Genomic DNA, 22443 nt, shown 5'->3' on the forward strand with positions numbered 1-22443 from the left:
GAATTCACCATCCAACACTTGGGGAGGAGAAGCACAGAGCGCCTGTGAAAGCTCCCCACCAAGGACCCGAAGTACAGTGGGCGTCGACACCTTCCATGACTTCCTCCCTTGCTCATCATCATCATCGTTACATTTGCATGACCCTTTGTAATTTAGAAGGCACTGATTCAAATATCATCTTGGTTTTCGAGCTGAATACCTGACTACACTTGAAATGTGAGATATACCCTTATGGGGTAGGACTAGCCACAAGGTCCTGATTTTTTGTTGTTTCATCCACATTTGACTCCGTGGCAACTTAACTTTTTTTTTTTAGTGTTTGCTTTAGGTCTTTTTTCAAAATGAAAACAGCTTTCTCGATTTTCTAAATTATGTATGAAAACGCATGCTTAATTCTTGAAAAACTTCAAGCAATAGAAGAAAAAGTATTCAGCCACCTGCATTTTCCTCACTCAACAATTTGTGGATGTCTTTTCATGCCAAACGATAGAGAACGACCCCTTTATTTTTAATGACTGACTAGTATGCCCATCATTTCTAATTGCTCCACGGGTGGACAGACGACTCCCCGTTTTGTAAACACAGGCAGGAGTGGGAAGTCTGGTCCTGGAAGGTGGCCTGGCGGAGAAGACCCAATACAGAAAGGACCCGGACTCGTCCCAGGAAGGCAGCGATGCCTAACCGGAAGCTTCTTGCCACCGTCAGCACCTAGTTCTCTACTCCAGAGCACCGGAGGCCCATCCACTGGGGCTGTGGCACCTGTAAATGTAGAACCTTGGTGCTCACACAGACCATCTGCAGGGGCTTCACCTGGGAGTTGGTAAGCACTGCGTACCCCAGCCCTGTTGAGTCAGAGTCTGCATGTTACCAAGATCCCCCAGTGATCTGCGTGCACATCAAGGTTGGAGAAGCACAAGTGTACGAGGCAGCCCCCGCCCTCCAGACTACAGTACAGTTTGGGCCTCACACAACCATCCCCTTCAACAGTGCTGGGTGATGAGAAACCAACTCGGCAAGAGCTTTCTTTCACTGGGAGGGAGGAAGAAATGTAGTTCTCTGCGGCCAGTAGTAACTGGTCTGTGGTAACCTCCTCAGAGGTCGCTCTTCATCTGATATGTGAGAAAGGCATCATTTTCTAGCACGGCGCAGACAATTAGACCAGCTGGAAGAGGTTTACTCAAAAGGGAGGGCTCCTAGGGAAACACACCACTGCCTTGGAAAAAAAAAAAGCGGGAGGGGGGGACCACCAATATAATCCTTAAAGCAACAGGAGTAGACATCAGATCACATCAAGTTCCTTCACCTTGTCCAGTAAATTAATCCTGTGTTTACACTGTCTGGTAATCATTGTTTTTTTTTTTTTGTTTTGTTTTCCCCCAGGACTTTCTCATCTTTCTGGCTTCAATTTCTGAAAACATTTAAGAGGGAAAAAAAATCCAATAGCCAGTTTAAAGTAGAAAAATCAAAGGACGCCAAAGGAGGGACCCAGCACGGCAAGGAACCTGCAGGTCCCTGCCCCATCCTGGTGGCAGCAGCAGGCATGACCTGGGCCACCCCCAACGTGGGTAGACCCCCGCCCACCTTTTCTCCTCCTGCAGGGCAGGGCAGCCCCCAGCCAGAGCCGCAGTGGGTTAGGTCCCAACCAGGCCCTCCCAGCCAAGTCACGAGGACATATTTTGTTCTGAGCCTTTTCAAGAAAACAAACACAGGACTAATCATCTGTCCTAGCTGCAGCCTCCTTATTGCTCAGGTTTAGGCCTGGATGAAGAACACAAAAGAAAGATCGCCTTGAATGTCTTCCAGGCAGCAGGAAGGCAAGAAGACAGCCATATTCTTCTCCCTTTATTTAATACCTCCTTTTCTTTGAAGTAAAAGAGAAGAGTGAGGTATGAGGTCATAGTCATTAAGATCTCAGGCTTTGGAGGGAAAATGATCCGGGTTCTAATCCCTTCTTCTGCCCTTAATCTCTTAATAATCACTTAATAACACAAGTGCCTTAACTGCACTGCACCTCTGTTTCTCATCCGTAAAACGCCACTGACCACTGTGTTGTTTTAAGGATTAAATGAGATACAGTAGGGCAAAGAGCTCAGCTTGGCGCCTGGCACAGAGTAAGGCAATCAACAGTAGCTATAATTATAATTATAAACTCATTGTAAGAAAATTCATCAAAAAGATGAGCACAAAGAATAAAATTATCCCACCACTCAGTGTAATGAGAGTTAATATTCCCAATGATTTTCCTCCTCCTGTATTCTATGTACATACAAGCTGATTTAATTTACATAAATGTCACTTCCTGCCTTTTTCATTTAATATTACATTGTGAGCACATTCCAATGGTCTCAACTGTTCTTGACAAATGTGATCTGATATCTTATGTCTCCACCAAAATGGTTTTCCATTTTTTGTTGTATTTGTTGTATTTAAATGATGTGCCATGAATATCCCCTTGATATACAAATTTTTAGCCACATCTCTGATTATTCCCTTAAAATGAAATGGGACTTTCTGGCTCGAAGGGCATGAATTTCAGGACTCTGCGCACCTCTTGAGAGCCAAACCAAAGCAAAAAAATGAGACCAGTGACCACCGTGAACTTGAGTGTCCATCCCCCACCTCACTCGTAACACATTCCCTTTTCTTTTCATTACTGCCAACCTGAAATGCAAAAATTGATCAAGACCCATTTTCAAATGCAAAAGCCCTGTATGGAGCAAACCATGTAAATCAGAAACATTTCCACCTTCCGGTTTCTGTGCTGTGGCCCTGAACACCCAAGACACAAATCCTCAGGTGGCCGGCCACTGTACCTTCCCTGACGGTCCCCTTGGCACACCATTTCTTCCTTATGGCTACACAAATCAGTGGGTATGAGATGATATGAAGCCATCTCACTTCCTCAGTACTGCATGGATTTTTTGCCATGATGTATTTTCAGGGAAAACCAACAAAGACAGTTGCTTTTAGAGCACGGGGTGCGGACACCCTCCAGCTTTGTCCTTGCTGTCATCTCACGACAACAATGCCGTGACGGCTTCCACGGCTGCGGCTCCCCCTGGCTCCCATCAGCAGGTGGGAGGCGGGCGGGGTGTGCAGTCCTCTCCCCGCACACGGCCCTCGCTGCCAGACTCAGCCATCATGTGCCCCCGGCGCCACCCCACCGCCCCAAGCCTGTGCCCGTGTATACTTACAGCCGCTCCAGCTCCTTCATGTCGTCGAAAGCCCCCCGCTCCACCACTCCAATCTGGTTCTCCATCAGCTGCCTGGGGAGGCAAAGAGACAGGACAGCTGCAGGGTGTTGGACAGGAACTCTCAGCAGCAGATGGCACAAGGGAGTGAAACAGGAACAGGGCCGGAGATACATGCAGACCCGCGTCCCGCCCCGAGCGGACAAAACTACCTCACAAGCTTGCAAATTCCCGACAGGGCTGGTGGGCACGCTCAGCCCCGACAGCAAGATGCACTTCCAGCCCCTGAGCCCATGCCGATCCCTCTGAAGCGGCCACCGTGGTCACAGGATCCCAGAGCACCGGGCCACGGCTCCAAAGACATCCTCGTTTTGGGAAGCTGGGACCCAGGCAGCAGGGGTCAATGCCAGGCTGCTGGCGCACGTGCCCTCCTTCAGCCCAGAGGGCACACGTCCAAGCGGCAGAGCAGGGGGATGGGCCGGTAGCAGGGGGCGGGGAGCCTGTGCCAACTGGGCAAAGCCCACACGTGCAGCAAACACACTGCAGTTGGCAGCCAGCACCCCTCTGCCCGCACTCCTACACCGCCTGGCCCCATCTGCTGCCCACTCGACCACCTGGCTCCACGAGACTGCACCTCCTCACCACCAACGCGCCCTACAGCCCAGAACATCCGGCTGGCAGGCAGTTTGCTTGTTGCGTGGGAATTTTGGAGACCGTCGAGTAGATTTTTCTCCCTGTGGTTTTCTCCTGTCCACTCTCAAGCGGGTGGCTCGAGGTCCCACACGGACCTCAGAGGAGGTTTGGGGATGGGACAGGGGCAGAAGCTGCCACCACACACTTCTCTTCTTCCACCTTGTTTCCAAAAGCCCGAGCTGTTGAGGAGCTCGTGCTGGAGGCCTGGGTGGGTGGGGGGTGACAGGAGGGAAGGAGGGTTTTCCTGTACTCAGAAGAGATTCCTGGAGCCTGGGGAGGAGTCAAAGATCAGCGGGTTCTGGAGCAGCAGAGACCCCTGCCCAGCAACTGACAGCTATGACCCCAGGGAAGATGGAGACCACAAGGTCCCCAGACCCACCCAAGACCCTCAGAACTGCAAAGTAGTTCTGAAAGAACTGAGGCCCCAGGACCCTTGCACTACCCTGACAGTAGGGGGTGAGGACCCTATGACGGTCTGATGTTGAATGTGTCAGAATGCATGCATGTGTCTGAGAGGAGTAGAGCAGGAAGCGACGAAGGGATCCAACCTTTCCCCTCCTCACTCCTCAGTCCTCACTCCTCACCCCTGCCCAGCCCAACAAGGGAAACGCTGTGGACGGCTCCTTTGCTGGCTAGTGGTCAACGCCAATAGAGCCACACCCATCACCTCCAATATCTGCCCCTGTCAGGCACCCAAGGGGGTCACCTCTATCCTCAACTGCCCCCACTCATCTACCGTCTCAAGTCAGGGGTAGCCTTGCCGGAGAGTCTTCCTGAGGCACAGAGTCAAAAGAACTATGGAGAATGTTATAGGCTGAAGTGCATCCCCCAAAATTCATACACTGAAGCCCTAACCCCCAACGTGATTTGGAGATGCAGCCTTTAGGGAGGTTATTAAGGTTAAATGAGGTCATAAGGGTAGGGCCCTAATCTGGTAGGACTGGTCTCCTTATAAGAAGAGAAAAAGACACCAAAGATCTCTCTCTGTGCACACACAGAGGAAAGGCCATATGAGGACACAGCACGAAGGTGGCCAAGAAGACAAGCCTCACTACAAACAACCTTGATGGCACCTTGATCATAGACTTCCTCAAGAACTGTGAGAAAGTAAATTTCTGTTGTTTAAGCTACCCCGTCTGTGGGTGTTTTGTTATGGCAGCCCCAGCAGGCTAAGTCAGAGACCTAAAGGTTCCTCATGGTTACCCGGTCTTCCCTCATTCCAGGACACAACCAACAGACAAGACGCCCCATCTGTCCGGCCCAGACCCTGCCAGGCAGCGACCACTGGTGCCTATGCTGAGCCCAAGTGCTCAGCCGTGTGCAAGACGGTGGCTGCTCGGGGGAAGGACTCACTGGCACTTCCACTCCACCCCCCTCAGGGCATCCAGGGTCTCTGGCCCACAACCCTACAACCCACAGCCAGGACTCTGCTCAGGAGCCACAGGGCCACTGCCAAGGGTAGGGGCAGAAGGGAGGTTACTCACAGCACCCGCAGCTGCTTGAGTCCCACAAAGTCATTTTTATGGATCCGAGTGATGTTGTTGCCGTTGAGTTCCCTGGTGGAGGCAAGGAGAGAACGAAATGGGTGAGATGCCCAGGGTGGCCCCCAGGCCAGGGCTCAGCTCCACGCTCCCTCTCCACCTGCCTCCAGCCTGTCCTCTCATCAATGGGGCTGGGTGCTTCCCAGCCAAGCCCCGGGACCCCCAAGTCTATGCCAAGGCCCAACAAGCTAAGGCCCATCTTTGCAGCTGATGTGAGGCCAGGGAAATGCACAGGGCACAGGCTCGCTGCTGGAAGAGCCGTGGAAGCCAAAGTCATGGCTTTTGCCCAGAAAGACCTCAGGCTCATTGGAGAGACAAGACATTCACGCAGGGAAGAACTTGGAAACTAGACAGTTGGAGGCTATTCAGGTGGAATCCTCACTGAGCCTCAGTTTCCTCATCTATGAAGCGGGGATAATAACTGTGACTAGCTCATCAGGTTAGCATGGGGCATAAACAAGTAAAGAGCATGGCCTGTGCTTGAAAGGGGCCCCCTTGCAGACACCCATGCCATTATCTGGTGGCACTGGCTCCTACAGGCTGTTGTGAGGAGACGGCAGGGTGGGCCATGCATTTTAAGGAGATTGAGTACACGGGGCCCAAGATGAGACCTAAAAGACAAGGCAGGTGTGCACAGTGAGAGGGACAGAGTGGACATTCTGGGAAAGGGGAACGGCCCTTTGCCTGGGGAATGAGGGAGGAGACAGGCTGGGAGTCGGGAGCTGTGGGAAACGAGGTTGGGGGATGGGAGTCCAGATCACAGAGGGCCTGAAAAAGCAAGCAGAGGAAGACAGGGAGCCTGGAAGGCCCACAGGCAGGAGCCTGCCACAAGGTCCATCTTGCATCGAGGAGAAGGAGGGCAGGGCCGAGGAGGACGGGGGGCCCACTGTCTGGAGCAGGGCCAGGCCTGAACTGCAGTGGCTCCTCTCCCCACACCACCCCGGCCTCTGGCCCTTCCTTCCCTTCCAAGGCTACTGTGTTCTTCCTCAGCCCTCCCCAACCATGACCCGGGCACCTTGGCCATGAACCCCACCTTAGAGGCCATCTGACCCCTGCCGAGCCTCTGCCAGGCCACTTCTCTTCACAGGGAGCTAGCACAGCCTCAGAAAAGCAGGTCCTTCCAGGAGGCAGCTACCGCACTCCCCAGAACGTTCTTCCACTGAGCCACACACGGCAGAATCTCAACCAGGCCTAGCCTCAACCACCTCCACATCTAATCTACCTCCCTGTGGCAGCTCGGTGGCCACATCCATGCCACCTCCTCCTCTTTCTCACCGCGTCAGAGTCACTCATGTGCTTGGCAACAAGCTAACTACCCCCATCCCAACACACATGCGCACACACACACACATACCATATTCCCCTGCAGCCCAGCCTCCTCGCCTACCAACACCCGTCAGCCCAAATCCAAGCTACTTTGAAAATCGGCAAGCTCCCTCTCCTCTAAGCGTTTAGGAAGCGTGTTTGGCCTAGATGATGTTCTAGAGTTGCATCTGCTAAGAACAACGTATGTTATTAGTTTCCACACACTCCAGAAACTGGGCTCTGTGTACATCCTCCCGCAGGGCTGGAAAGTAGTTACGGTGCCTGTCTTACAGACGAGGAAACTGAATTGCCGCTCAGAGAGGTCAGGTGTCTCCCGGAGGGCACCAGCTGGTAAATGACAGAGCAGAGATCTGGACACGGCCGTCTGATCCTAGGGCCTAGGCTTCTTCCACCAGGCCAGGCCCGTGACAAGCTGATAACTCATTCAACCCATCACTCTCTCCACCCTTCCCCTGAGCCTGGCTCCTGATCCTGAGGAGCAGCTGGAAAGACTCATTCCCTGCTCTTCTCTCTTCTATCAGGATCTCTCAGAGGGGCTTGAGGCCTCTCCAAGGTAATGGGGCCCCTGACGACTGGCCCAGACAGAGCCACTTCCTGGCCTAGACGCTGCAAGGGGGCCCTCTCTACGTGAGATGGGCTCTTTTCCACGTGAGGGTTTTTATTGAACCAAATATCCTTCCCTGACACCTCGGAGCCTCACCTGTGCACCCCAAACTGCTCCTCCTGTGCACAACTGCACCTCAAGCATCGAGAACCTCGTCAACAAGCCCTGAAAATTGGTTCCCTATGCAAGTGTGGCTGGTTTCCTTTGGTCCATCCTGCTGAAACCTTCATCCCCAAACCCCAAACCACAAGGAATTTTTAACTGTTTTAATTTTTTTATTATAAAGATATTTCAGTACTGATTACAAGAGCAAAAATGTTAAAAAATGGACATCAACAAAGCAATGTTTAAATTTTAAAAAATTTATATTTATTTATTTTTGAGAGACAGAAAGAGCACAAGGGGGCAGGGGCAGAGAGGGAAGGAGACACAGAATCCGAAGCAGGATCCAGGCTCTGAGCTGTCAGCACAGAGCCCGACACGGGGCTTGAACTCACGAACTAGGAGATCGTGACAAAGTCGGACACTTAACCAACTGAGCCACCCAGGCACCCCTTAAAATTTTTTTTAACATTTATTTATTTTTGAGAGAGACAGAGACAGAGAGAGAGAAAGAGAGAGAGCAAGCAGGGGAGGGGCAGAGAGAGAGGGAGACACAGAACCCAAAGCAGTTTCCAGGCCGTCAGAACAGAGCCCAAAGTGGGGCTAGAACACACGCACCTGAGATCATGACCTGAATCGAAGTCCAAGGCTTAACCCACTGAGCCACCCAGGACCCCCGACAAAGCAACATTTAGTTGACTTTCCAGCACATCTGTGAAACCAAGTACTATGTAGCCATTTAAAAGGGTACAGATCAGTTTGTACTGACAGGGAAAGATGTCCAGGATACAGAACGGGTAAGAGGGTTACAAGACAGCTTGTATTCTGCGAGCTGCTCATGTAAAACCACACACAAGTCATCCCAGTATGCGGGCAGAGAGAGCTCACTGGGGCTTATAGTAATGCCACATATTAATACCTATAACTGCTCAGTGGTGGGAACTGAGGTGACTTTAGTCTCTTTTATACTTTTCTGCACTGTTTGGATTTTTAAAGTACATCTATATTTTTATAAGCCAACATAATATTCAAGTTATTGCACTGAAAAATAAGAGTAACACAGAGGCACCTGGGTGGCTCAGTTGGTTTAGCCCCCGACTCTTGATTTCAGCTCAGGTCATGATATCACCGTTCATGAGCTCCAGCCCCATGTTGGGCTGTGCACTAACAGTGCAGAGCCTGCTTGGGATTCTGTCTCCCTCTCTGTCCCTTCCCTGCTTGCTCTCTCTCTCTCTCTCTCAAAATAAATAAAAATAAACTTAAAAAATAATAATAACAGGGGTGCATGGGTGCCTTGGTTGGTTAAGGGTCTGACTTCGGCTCGGGTCACAATCTCACAGCTTTGTGGTTCAAGCCCTGCATCAGGCTCTGTGCCCACAGTGCAGAGCCTGGAACCTGCTTCAGATTCTGTGTCTCCCTCTCTCTCTCTGTCCCTTTCCCACTCATGCTCCCTCTCTCTCTCTCTCAAAAACAAAACATTAAAAAAATTTTTTTAAATCATAAGAGTAATACATGCACATTATTTTTTCCGTTTTCTGAAGAATAAAGAAAAAAATTAAAATCACATAAATCCATCACCCAGAATTAACCTCTGTTAACATTCTAGAAGTTTCTCCCAAGCCTGTTTTCTTCGGATACAATTTTTATATAGTTGAAATAATTCAACAAATATTTATTGAAGATTTACTGCTGGCAAAGCATTTTACAAGGGGATGGGTGAGACAGAAGTGGTACGCGCTCCTTCTGCCATGTTACACCCTGTTCATTCCCCCCACTGATGATTTCTGACAGGCCAGCACTTCTCCCTGCATCTGGATGCATCAAGTTACTGGGGCATTCCCCGACACCCCCCCCCCCCCGGTTCAATGATAAACACCGCATAAAGTTTGGTGGGCATTTGGGAGGAATACATTCCTGGAGACAAAATCATTCAGTCAAAAGTCATGAAAAAGCTGATGAATGTTACAATAACTGGTTCATTCTTTCTCGTGGCAACCATGGTTTATTTATAAGGCAATTGACTTCAACAATTGTTCATTTCACAGACAGCAAAGCTGAGGCAAAGGAAAATGTTAGGGCTTGTCTGAACAAGGCCCAACGGAAAGTCAGGAACCCCTGCGGTGGGCCGGGGGGTGGACACGGAGCACTCACAGGGACTTCTGGTGACGTATCATACTCACATGCCTCTCTTCTTACCCTTTTGCACCAGCCCCTGCGCAGACCCCCGGACCCATTCTTTAGCCCACCATCAGGCGACTCCACCCCCTCCTCCTCACTTCCTGCTCCCCACTCCACCCCCACGCAAGAAAAGACCTGAGACAGGCAGGTGGAAGAAACAACAGTGCAGACAACGAGGCAAATACAGCCTCTCTCTCAGGAGGCCCTGCTGGTGGCTTCCGGACAAGAATGCCCATGGACACTCAAGCCGCCCCCCATCCCAGCCCCCTGCCTCCCTCTCCAGCTCTCTTACCCGGGAGCTAAGTGCCTCCTCTCAGGGGAGAGCCCTCTACAGGCAGCCTGGGAGGCAGAGGCAGCTCTCATCCGGCACCCAGGTCTGAGGGCTGCTGCTTAACGAGGCATTATCACCACTTAGGCCATTTAGGCCGAGAGAATGACCTCCACGGGGTAGCTCAGGGCAGCCAGGATTAAGTTTCCAACGTGGGCCAACCACTTCCCCTCAAACCTTCGGCCGAGGCTGCTGGAATGAGGCAAGGAGGTCATTTTTCTCCAGCGCCTGACTCCTCCAACAGGTGGTCCTTCGGTGTCGCCATGGAGACGCCCTCCCCAGCAAGCCACCTGGGAAAGAGAAGCTGGGAGAGGCTGCTGTGACCTTCCGACCTTTGCAGCCACAGCAGCCAGGCGGGGGGGGGGGGGGGGGGGGGGGGGGGGGGGGGCGGGGAGCCTCCAGGGCGGCTCCCAGCCTGGTTTCCAGGAAGAACCCGGATCCAGAGCTACCCAGGCTCCCTGAGGTTCTCGCCGCCAGGGCCCCACATCCACCACTCCTCCCTGCCGGGCAGCCACTGAGTGCAGGCTCTGAGCCCAACTCCTAGCACGCTTCATCTCACTCACCCTCACCCTCGCAGTGAGATGAGTCGTGTTCTGTCCCCCTCGCTGATGAGGAAACTGAGGCACAGACTGGTGAAGCAATTGCCCGGTGCCACGCAGCTAATTAGGGGTGGGGATCAAACCCAGGCCAGTGTGATTCTGTGCTCTTTCCCCCACATCATGACACCTCCTGCCAACAGACTCTGCCAAGCACACCCCTCACCCCAAGTGCTCATGAGAAACTTGGAGGCTTTGGATAGGAAACACGGGGGCCCTGTAATAAGACCCTGTGCTCTGCCTAAGCAGCCGTATCAGGGGGTCCCTGGCCAACTGAGCCAGTGGCTAAGAGCTTGGCCTTTGGAGCCAAACTGTCTGTTCCACCATCACTAGCTGTATAACCTTGGACACGTGGCTTAAATTCCCTGGGCCTCAGTTTCCCCATTTGTCCAACAAGGCTAAGGATAGCACTCACCACCTAGAGGTGTGGTGAGGCATACATGACAATATTTCTAAAACACTGAGAGCAGTGCCTGGCACACACAGGTGCTCTCTGGGTCGGTATTACCTGCTGTGAGTATTTCGCTATTACCGCTATCGCTGTCGTGCCCCTCAAGGACCATGGCTCCACCGGGAGGGTGGTGCCCCAGACTCAGCTCAGGCTGGGGCCAGACGGGCAGCACCCCAACGAGCAGGGAGGAGCCAGCAGCTAGCCAGGCTCTGCAGGCCCCAGGATGCAAAAGTCCAGGGAAGAGGCCCTAAGGCCATTCTCTCTCTTCCAAAAGTGACGAGTGTGCATCTGCCCTTCTCCCCCAGGAGGAAATACACTCTGGAGGCAAGTGGCCCTGATTTCCATCAGCTCCTGTGTGGTCCTAACCTAAAAGAAAAACCTCAGTGGTGAACGATTTTGAAGAAAATCCTCTGAAGCAAAGTTACCAAGGTAAAAACAAAAACACACAAGGATTTCGTGAATCCTCTCAGGAAACAAAACTCTGATCCCCAGCACCTGCGTGTTTAGTGATAAACTGAAAGAACCCCTGGGATTTCCTAGAGCTGCAGGAATAAACAGCCTGGGTCCCTCCCGGGGTGTTCTGGGGGTCCCACATGCCTCACAGCGTTTCTTGCCCTAAAACTCCACCACTCCTAGTGCTAGTTCCCTATGGGACCAGAACATCTTACAGGGCCCCAAACCTGCCATGGCAGTGAGGAGGCTCAGGCCACACTCCAAATCCCTTCCCGCCAGACCTCCAAAAAAATAAGCATGCAGCTCTGACCGTAGCTGAGACAGGCCTCTGGGGGCAGGGGGCAGGGAGTGGGGGGGGGGGGGGCTGTGTACCCCGGCTCTGTCCTTTGAAATCTTACCCTGGCCAAATCCACGCAAGGAGCGCCTGCAGAGTCAGGAGAATTGAGGGAAGGAAGGATTTCCCTACCCAGCCAGGGCCCACACATGACAGGCTGAACTCCGCAACCCACACGCCGCCCAGCTGCACACCCATGCCGTTGCGCCGGGAGGGCCTGGGGCCCCGCAGAGCCACCTAACAGGGCTCCCCACATTCCCTCTGGCTCCCCTCCAATCTGTTCTCCTAGCCACAGCCAGAGGGATCCTTTCAAGATGCAATCGGATCGTGTCACTCTCTACTTAAGCCCTTCAATGAATCCCCATTGCTCTTGGAATCGAGACAAAATCTCTACCGAGAACTACAAGGCCCGCGTGGTCTGCCCCCCACTCCCCCTTCTGATTCGCTCCCTCCTGTGGCAGGGCCTTTGAACTGCCATCCGTTCTGTCTAGAATACTCCTTCCTCTTTGCCTGATTCCAAGTGTTCCTTCCAGCTGGTCAAGCTCCCTATCACAGACCTGCAGAACAGCCCAAACTCCTCCTCTACAGCACAAACCAGATGGATTTGGGGGCTTCCTTGACTGGTGTCTCAGCCCCTGCGCGAGTTTATAAGCTCCCTGAGGACATGAACTGTGTCAGTTTTTTCTCACTGTTGTATCCTCAGGGCGTAACACAGTACATGGCACCTCATAGATGCTGCATTAAGTTACTGCTTGAATGCATGAATAGATTTGCATTAAAGTGGACATATTTCAAACAGCAATGGGTTGAGTGGGTTTTCCAATGTTTCCCTGCTCCCCGCACCAAAGGGAAAAAAAAAAACCTATCCTAAATAAGAATTACTCTCCCCGGGGTGCCTGGGTGGCTCAGTCAATTGAGTGTCTGACTCTTGAATTTGGCTCAGGCCATGATCCCAGGGTCATGGGATTGAGCCCTCAGTCTGGCTCTGCACTGAGCATGGATCCTGCTTGGGATTCTCTCTCTCTCTCTCTCTCTCTCTCTCTCTCCCCCTCTCTCCCTCTCTCCCTTTCTCCCTCTGCCCCCCACCCAGCTTGCTCTCTCTCTCTCTCTCTGAAAAAAGAAAAGAAATGCTCTCCCTATCCAATCATTATGTTGTAAACCTGAAACTAATCTAACACTGTGTCAATTCTACTTCAGTTTAAAAATAAATGGGGGTGCCTGGGTGGCTCAGTCAGTTGAGCATCCGACTTCGGCTCAGGGCATGATCTCACGGTCCGTGAGTTCGAGCCCCGCGTCAGGCTCTGTGCTGACAGCTCAGAGCCTGGAGCTTGCTTCAGACTCTGTGTCTCCCTCTCCCTCTGACCCTCCCCCGTTCATGCTCTGTCTCTCTCTGTCTCAAAAATAAACAAACATTAAAAAAAATTTTTTTGGGGCGCCTGGGTGGCGCAGTCGGTTAAGCGTCCGACTTCAGCCAGGTCACGATCTCGCGGTCCGTGAGTTCGAGCCCCGCGTCAGGCTCTGGGCTGATGGCTCAGAGCCTGGAGCCTGTTTCCGATTCTGTGTCTCCCTCTCTCTCTGCCCCTCCCCTGTTCATGCTCTGTCTCTCTCTGTCCCAAAAATAAATAAACGTTGAAAAAAAAAATTTTTTTTTTAAAAATTTTTTTTAAATAAAAATAAATAAATTTGAGGGCACCTGTTTGGCTCAGTTGGTTAAGCATCCGACTTCAGCTCAAGTCATGATATCACGGTCCGTGAGTTCGAGCCCCGTGTCAGGCTCTGCACTGACCTCTCAGAGCCTGGAGCCTGCTTCGGATTCTGTGTCTCCCCCTCTCCCTCTGTGCCCCTCCCCCCCCATGCTCTGTCTCTCAAAAATGAGTAAATGTTTAAAAATATTTTTTAATAAATAACCAAATTTTTAAAACAAAAAAAAATTTTAAATTAAAAAGAAATGCTCTGCCCAAATGGACATCAGCCAAGAAAAGCTCCACACACTGAGGACACTGCTGTGTTACCAACAACTTCCTATAGCCCACAGGTGAAGAGACTGATTTTTACTCAGCTGCTCTCATAGGAAAATTCCAGCCCCCAGGGCTTCAGCTGCTCTGTTCCTCTACTTCCTTCAACGCATCAGCACTTCTGCCACAGGGCCTTTGCCCATGCTGCTCTCTCAGCCCAGGACTTCCCACAACAGTCCTTCCCTCCTCACCTGCCCACCAACACATACACCTGACTGACTCCTAACATCCTTCGGGGCTTCAACTGAAACATCTGATCTAGACCACCTCTTTTATGTGTTCACTCAGCTCCCCCTCCAGAGCTGGGACTGGAATTTGGAGTTGTGTGCAATAATATGAGATCCTTTGTTAAAGGCCAGTCTCTCCTGCCAGGCTAGGAGAAGCAGAGGCCACATCTGGTTTGCTCCCTGCTGTACGCCCAGCACCCTCCACACAGTAGGTGTTCACTGAATAGAGTGAAAATAGGCTGATAAGCAATCCTGCCCACCGAGCCCGGCTGCTGCTGGCATAACTCGGCCCAAGCGCGGCACACAGTCCCGCCAGCTGGCTGAGCCTTGCCCACAATCCTCAGGCATCAGTGGGTCATGATCAGGAGGCTCCCCCAACACCTCCTGCCCCAGCAGAGACCACGGGCCTGGTACCAAGTGCTGGGACTGCCCTCCAGCATACAAGAAGTCAAGAAGCCCCAGGGACGAGTAGTCAGGGGCCCCATGCCAGGACAAAGATGCTGCTGGTCGCACTCTGCCTCAGGCTCCTGGGGACCCATCTTGCTTCCTTGGCTCGAATACTAGAAATATCTATACGATCACAACCAAGCCAACTCATTTAAGCCTCACGAGAGCATCTGGCTCACATTATGAGGAGACTGAGACATAAAGCCTTTGAGTAACTTGTTCAGGATCAGCTAGCTGGTAAGTAGGTTGAGGACGTAAACCTTAGCATGTCTGACTCCAGAGCCCAGATCTTTCTTTCTCTCTTTTTTTAATTGCAATAAAATACACATAATAAAGCTTACCACTTTAACCATTTTAAGTGCACAGTTCAGTAGTGTTAAGTGTATTCACATTGTTGAACAACAGATCTCAAGAGATTTTTCATCTTGGAAAACTGAAACTCTGTACCCATTAAACGATAACTCTCCATTCCTCGCCCCCCCCCCCCCACCGCGCCCTTGACCCTAGCAACCACCATCCTGCTTCTGTCTCTAGGAATTTCACCAATTCAGGTACCCCATATGAGTGGAATCATAATAGTATTTGTCTTTTTGTGACCGGCTTATTTCACTTAGCATTGATGTCCTCAGAGTTCATCCATGTTGCAACATGTGCCAGGATTTCCTTCCTTTCTTAAGGCCGAATTATTTTCCAACTGTGTGTGTGCACCACGTTGTGTTTACCCAGTCATCTGTACATGGACGCTTGGGCTGCCTCCGCCCTTTAGCTGTTGTGAATAACGCTGCTATGAACATGTGCAAATATCTTTGAGACCCTGTTTTCAATCCTTTGGCCGCAGAGCCAGACGTGGACTTGCTGGATCATCTGGTAATTCTGCTTAATTGTCTGAGGGATCGTCAGAATGTCTTCCAGAGGGGCTACACCATTTTACATTCCCAGCAATAGTACACCCGGGTGTTTCCACACCCTCAGCACCAATTGGTATTTGCTGGTTTTTTGATAGCAGCCCTTCTAATGGGTGTGAGGGGGTCAGGGCCCAGCTGTTAACCCCCATTCCATGGTGTATTCTGCTCTGAGGCATGAAGTCCACCCCAGTCTCTTCATTACCAAGGCCTGGACTTGCCCTCGCCAATCCCCTTCCCAGGTCTGGGGCCTAGCCCTAAAAGCACAGCCCTGCCCACCTCAGGCCCCTGAGAGGCTATCCACCAGCTAACGCTCTGACGCTGAGTCCTCCCACAACACCTCCCCACATCTCCATCCCCGACTCTGCTCACTGAACCCCCACCCTGAGGCTGGACACCTCCCTGTGCCGGCCTGCACTTGGGCCCACCCTGCAAACCTGCGCAGGCCGGACTCAATCGCGGCCAATTTGCCTTCATGCTCCAGGGCTAAGCCCCCACAGGGGTTTCACAGGTGCTGAACGAACGTCGGATAAATGAGTGAATGAATGAAAGAAGCCAGGCCTTATTAAGATGCGTGGTGCAGTAGCCAGATTTTAAAGACTAAACACAAACACATCTCAGAGCCTCAAGGCTCAGGGATCCTGGACACCCCGCTCAGCAGCCGTCTGTGCCCCCAGGCACATGGTACGCCTCTCCAACCCACTCCTCAGCAGAGCAGCGATAACAGCTTCCTCCAGGGACAGTTGTGAGCAGAAAAGGGCAGGGGAGGGTAAAGCAGGGCTCTGAGCCTGGCCCGGGCTGGGGGCTTTCCGTGGTGACCACAGACCCCATCACAATTCCCCGCTGCTGCTCTCCTTCTCTGACCTGTCTCCCCATCCCCAAGGGTCTGGCTCCTCATTTCCAGATCGCCCCCTAGCCCTCCATGCTCCGGTCCATCTGCCCCTACACTGCCGAGCCCACTCCCCCTCAGCGCTCCTGCCTGCTTTCCCCTCCCGCAGACTTCCTCACGGCTGACTCACTCCCAACCACCTGCCTTTGCCTCCCACTTCTCCCAGGAAACAGGCTGCCCAGCTTGGCCAGTGACCCACACCACAGGTCTAGAAGCTGTCCTCAGGCAGCCTGTCTGCTCTCCCAGGTGAAGCCCCCTCCCCATCTCCAAACTCCTTCTCCGGCGTGGCCAAGAAACACCTGGCCAGGTTCGGATCCACAAGCAGCCAGGAGCTCTTGTTCTCCACCTTCTCCTCCCCTGTTGCCTTCTCTTCCTCCTGAACCCACCCACCCCCGTTTTGAAAGTTTATTTATTTATTTTGAGATAGAGAGAGAGTGGGGTAAGGGGAGAGAGAGGGGGAGAGAGAGACTACCAAGCAGGCTCTGTGCTGTGAGCGCAGAGCCTGATGTAGGGCTCAATCCCATAACTATGAAATCATGACCTGAGCTGAAATCAGGAGTCAGACTCTTAACCGATTGAGCCACCCAGGTGCCCCCTCTTTTTTTTTAATGAGATATATAATTGACGTACAACATTATGTTGGTTTTGGGTGTACAACACATTGATTAGATACCTGTATATATTGCAACATGATCAGCACAGTAAGTCTAGTTAACATGTGTCACCTCACATAGTTACATTTTTTTCTTGTGATGAGGACTTTTAAGATCTACTCTCTTAGCAACTTTCAAATATACAATACAGCATTTATTTTATTTTATTTACTTTGAGAGAGAAAGCGGATGAGGGCGGTACAGAGAGAGAGAGAGAGAGAGAGAATCCCAAGCAGGCTCTGAGCCATCAGCACAGAGCCCAATGTGGGGCTCAATCCCACAAACTGTGAGATCATAACCTGAGCCAAAATCAAGAGTTAGACACTCAACCCACAGGGCCCCCCGGGTGCCCCTAGAATACAGTATTATCAACTGCAGTCACCATACTGTACTTGACATCCCAGGACTTACTGACTTTATAGCTGGAAGTCAGTACCTTTGACCTTCACCCACATCACCTCCTGCCATCTTACCGTGGGCGGAAGCTAAAGTCAAGCCTCATGAATCTTCAGAGGATGCACTTTCCTTACCAGGAAACCCAGTGCTTCTCTCCAAATGTGTTCTGGGCACCTCCTGCATCTGAATCGCCTGAATTGCCTTTGCCAAAAACCTGCTGAATCAGCACCTCGGGGACGGGTCTCGGAATCTGCATTTTATACCAGCTTCCCAGGAAATTCTTTTTTTTTTTTTTTTTAAGATTTTATTTTTTGTAAGTAACCTCTACACCCAATGTGGGGCTCGAACTCACAACCCTGAGATCGAGAGTTGCAGATTCTACCAACTGAGCAGCCAGGCCCAACCACTGCCCCCAACCCAGGAAATCCTTATTCCTGTTGAAGTTTCTGTTCCACCTCTTCCCCAGGAGGCCTTCCCAACTGTCTCTCCAGTCCACATACTCTACAAAGTAACCATCCCCTATCCCTATCCTTAAGGTCACCTTTTAAATGTAGCTGATTATTGGCAACTCAAACAGAAGAAGTAGAAGCCAGGTTCTCTTCTCCCGGCTCAGCCACCCTCCCCAAAGTTCACTCCAGTCCCAAGATCATTCCCCCAGGCTGGAGGCTTAGGGCCCCATGACCTTCTCATTAGCTCTCTCTGTACTTCCTGCCTCGGTCCAGTCCTGTTTCCTCCTGTGGCTCAGCCCCTGTGGCTCAACTCCATGAGGACTGTGGCTGTTGCGACTGGTACCGTAGCAAACTGCCACATGCTTAGGGGCTTAAAACAACACATATGTATTATCTTACAGCTCTGGATGTCCCTTTTGGCTCATGGCCCCTCCCCCACCCTCCCACCCCTTGCTTCCATGATTATATCTCCTACTGAAGCTGTCCCTCCTGCCTCTCTCTTACAGGAACCCTGTGATGATGTCAGGGCCACCCTGATAACCCAGGATCATCTCTCATCTCAAGATCCTTAACTGCATCTGCAGACCCCCTGTGCCATGTAAGGCAACATATTCACGGTTCCAGGGATTGGAACAGGGACATCTTTGGGACCATTATTCAGCCCACCATGATGACTATATTTTCTAAAGCAAAGATCCGAACCATAAAATGTCTTGCCAATGTTTTTATTTTGTTAAACTTTTTTTTTAAGTTTTATTAATTTAAGTAATCTGTAACACCCAACACGGGGCTCAAACTCACAACCCCTCAATCAAGAGTCACATACTTTTCTGATTGAGCCAGCCAGGCACCCCATGTCTTGCTACATGCTTAAAAAAAAAAAAAAAAAAAAAAAACCAACTCATTGAACACATCTTTTTTGAGCACCTACCAGACAATGGGACTACAAAGATACATGAGACACAGCCCTGCCCTCAGGAAACTCAAAACCCAAGGTACCCATCAAACAAACCAGCTTCTTAAAAAGCAATAAAGTGCTCTTCCTTCCAGAAGAATTCCAATTAATAAATGTAGAAGGAATGAGGGAAATAGAAAATCAAAATTGCATAATAATGGTTGTAGGCAAGATCCATTAATGGATGCTAAAATTAGTAGGTAAGAATTTGAGGACAAAAAGTCTATGGCAGCCTTGACGTATCTCCCCCAAATATTTATTAACAGCAAATGTGAATTCAGTAATGTCACAGGGAAGAAAACAGGCAGACACTGTCTTAACCAAGAGATTAAGGTTAACATCACCAGCAATGAGACCTATCAGTGTCACCTACCACTGACAGGATGCACGGGGAAGGGCACACCATCCCTGCGGCATTCCTGCCAAAACTCTATTACCTCAATCCAATCAGGGAGAAACATCAGACAAAGCCAAAATGAAGAGCCTTCCAGAAAATAACTTACCAGTACTTTTCGGAAGTGCCCATGTCCTGAAAAGCAAGAAAAGACTAAGGAATTGTCACAGACTGAAGGAGACTAAGGGGAAATGACAACTAAACATCATGTGGAATCCTGGACTGGACCCTGGGATAGAAGAAGGACCCTGGGGCACCTGGGGGGCTCAGGTGGTTAAGCATCTGACTCTTGATTTTGGCTCAGGTCACGATCTCATGGTTCTTGGGATTGAGCCCCACATTAGGCTCTGTCCTGACAGCACAGAGCCTGCTTGGGATTCTCTCTCTGCCCCTTCCCTACTTGTTCTCTCCCTCTCTCTCTCTCCCCCCACCCAAAATAAATAACATGAAAAAAAAATTTTTTTTAAGAAAAAGGACGCTAGAGAAGAAGTTGGTGAAATCCAAATAAAGTGTGTAGCTTACTTAATAGCCTTGTGCCAATGTTAACTTCTTAATTTTGATCATCACGCTATGGGTAAGAGAGATGTTAACATTAGGGGAAGATGGGGCACCTAGCTGACTCAGTAGAACACGCGGCTCTTGATCTTGGGGTTGTGAGTTCGAGCCACGCACTGGGTGTAGAGATTACTTAAAAACAAAATCTGAGGCACCTGGGTGGCTCCATCGGTTGAGCATGTGAATCTTGATTTCGTCTTAGGTCATGATCCCAGGATCATGGGACCAAGCCCCACGCCGGTCTCTGTACTGAGCATGGAGCCTGTTTGGGATTCTCTCTCTCTCTCTCTCTCTCTCTCTCTCTCTCTCTCTCTCTCTCTGTCTCCTTCTGCCTCTCTCCCTTGCTTGCATGCACACTCTCTCTCTCAATATAAGTAAGTAAATAAATAAATAAATATTAAAAATAAAATAAAATCTTTAAAAAAAGAAAAGAAAACATTAGGGGAAGCTGGGTGAAGGGTATTTGTACTATTTTTGCAACTTTCCTGTAAGTCTAAAATTATTTTAAAATACAAGTTGCTCACATTTTTGTTTTAAGAATAAAATCACAGCAGTGGCAGTGAAGCCACTGTCAACGGAAAAGCCAGAAACCACAGTGACCATAACCAAGAGGCCTCCCCGCCACCAGCCGGTCTCCCCCTCCACACCAGAGCCAGGCAACAGGATGTCGTAAAACACTACTTTGCACTTGTCACCCTCCGCTCAAAACCCCTGGGGTAAGTGCTCAAAGGGTCTTTTCAAAAGGACACAGGGGCAGCCCGAAGGGGCTCCCCCAAACGTGGGACACACTCTGAGCGTCCAAATAAATAATGATGGGAACAACCCAAGGAACAAAATAATAATCCCTGAATCCATCCTGTTATAAACAGACAAACAGATGGAGGAAAAGGCCAAGTTCTTTCTTGCGGTAGAACGCCAGCTGATACGCAGAGAAGCAACGAGGATGCTAGAAGTGACTCAGCGACGGCTGCTAAAACCAGTGGCAACTGACGTCCCAACGTGACCCACTGAGGACACAATGCCACTTACGTAGCATAACCTGCCAGAAGTGCATAACCTGAGCATAATGATGAGGATGGAACGGATGAAGCCAGACGGAGGGACATTCTACAAAATTACTGGCCTGTCTTCTTCGAAACTGTAAAGGTCAAGAAAAGCAACAGGCTGAGTAACTAGTCCAAATTAAAGGAGACTACAGAGCTGTCACAAGTGAATGCCATGTGTAATCCTGCACACACCTTCCGAGAGCCACGGATGACATTGTTGAGGCAACGGATGGAGTGCAAACAGAACAATGGAGCAGATACCAGTACTGTAGCAATGTTCAGTGTTCTGATTTTGATGGCCGTATTCTCAGAAAATCCACACCACGCTATTTAGACAGAAAGACTTACAATTCAATGTAATCTTTTTTTAAAATATGTTTTCTTTTTAAGCAGGCGCCATGCCCAACACGGGGTTTGAACTCACCACCCCGTGACCAAGAGTCACAAGCTCCACCGGCCGAGAGAGCCAGGCGCCCCTCCAACCGAATCTTAAATAGTTCCAAAAAACAAAACTGTGCCTATGCATACTATATGATAGAGCAAACAGGGAAATATGAACAATCGAATGTGGATAACAGGCGTATAGGAGCTCCTTATGCTTTTGTTGCAACTTTTGTACAAAATTGAAATTATAACAAAACAGAAAGTTACATGGAGCACCAAAGAGTCTTTTTGGGTGACGAAAATATTCTAAAATTGGATTGTAGTGATGTTTGCACAACTCTGAGGATGAAAAAAAAAACCACTGAATAGTAAAAGAAAAAAAAATTTGTTGATAAAAAAATGTTATACACACATACACACACACACACACACACACACACACACACACACACACACACTCCCTCTGATGGCTCCCTATTTCCCAGCCCCATGGCCTAGTGCCCATCCATTACCCTAACCTCCTATCTCAGAACTCACCAACACGAATGTACCCACTGGCTGGATCCGCTCCTTACTCTCCTCCCCAAATGTATGGCACTCACTTTCTCATGCCCCAGGTTCCCCTACCCTCGCTGCAGCTCGGCCCTTACCTAGGTCCTGCCCAGCCCTCAGACCCCATCAGCCCCTCTCCCCACCCCAACTCCCGTCTCTTCATCTCTGACGCTGATGGACTACTTGTCCCAGCGTTACTCTAAACACTCTACACAGAGTATCTCATTCAAACTCAGCCCTGCAAGGTAAGTGTCATCATTGGCTCCACTTTATAGATGAAGTAACGGAGTCACTAGTGAGCCGGCGGGGATCTCTCAGGTGGTAGTTGATGGAGCCAGGATTCAGACTGAGCCATCCTCACACCAAAGCCAGCGCCGGTAGCCGATGTGCTTTAATCCCCATAGACATCTTCGCACACCTGCTCTTCTGCAGACAGACCTTTCTCGCCCACCAGCCTGCAAGCTCCCTGGGGAGCGGGTCCACACTCTGGACCTCTCATAACACTATGCACACAGCAGGTGCCCAACAGCTGTTTGTCCGCCACAGGCTGGGTTCCAGAAAGAAGAGGAGGGGGTTGCAAACTCCATCAAAAAGAGGAGCCCGTTCTCCACCCCCACCCCCTCACCCCCACCCCCTCCCCAGCACAGCCCAGCTCCCTGGCTACTGCCCAAGGCCCGGCCGTCATCTGCTCTGGGTAATAAGTATTTGTATGGCGATAATTACAGCATTTGGGGAGAAAATCCCATTAAGCAAGAGCCCTGCCGAGCTGCTAATGCCGGCAC

At 50.6% G+C, this 22443-nt stretch overlaps 1 protein-coding gene across 1 annotated transcript in view; it reads right to left on the reverse strand.

Annotated features, from left to right (window-relative positions):
* SLIT1 (slit guidance ligand 1) overlaps positions 1 to 22443 on the reverse strand; it is a 167561-nt gene that overhangs the window by 139956 nt on the left and 5162 nt on the right. Inside the window, exons 2-3 of the mRNA XM_047073230.1 lie at positions 5369 to 5440; positions 3195 to 3266 (exon numbers count right to left, since the gene is read on the reverse strand). Coding sequence (XP_046929186.1) covers positions 3195 to 3266; positions 5369 to 5440 — 144 coding nt within the window. The remainder of the gene's footprint in view (positions 1 to 3194; positions 3267 to 5368; positions 5441 to 22443) is intronic.

This window comes from Lynx rufus, unplaced genomic scaffold, assembly GCF_022079265.1.
Source record: "Lynx rufus isolate CCGP_SWC_20201006 ecotype Redwood Valley unplaced genomic scaffold, mLynRuf1.p SCAF_11, whole genome shotgun sequence".
Classification (NCBI taxonomy): Eukaryota; Metazoa; Chordata; class Mammalia; order Carnivora; family Felidae; genus Lynx; species Lynx rufus.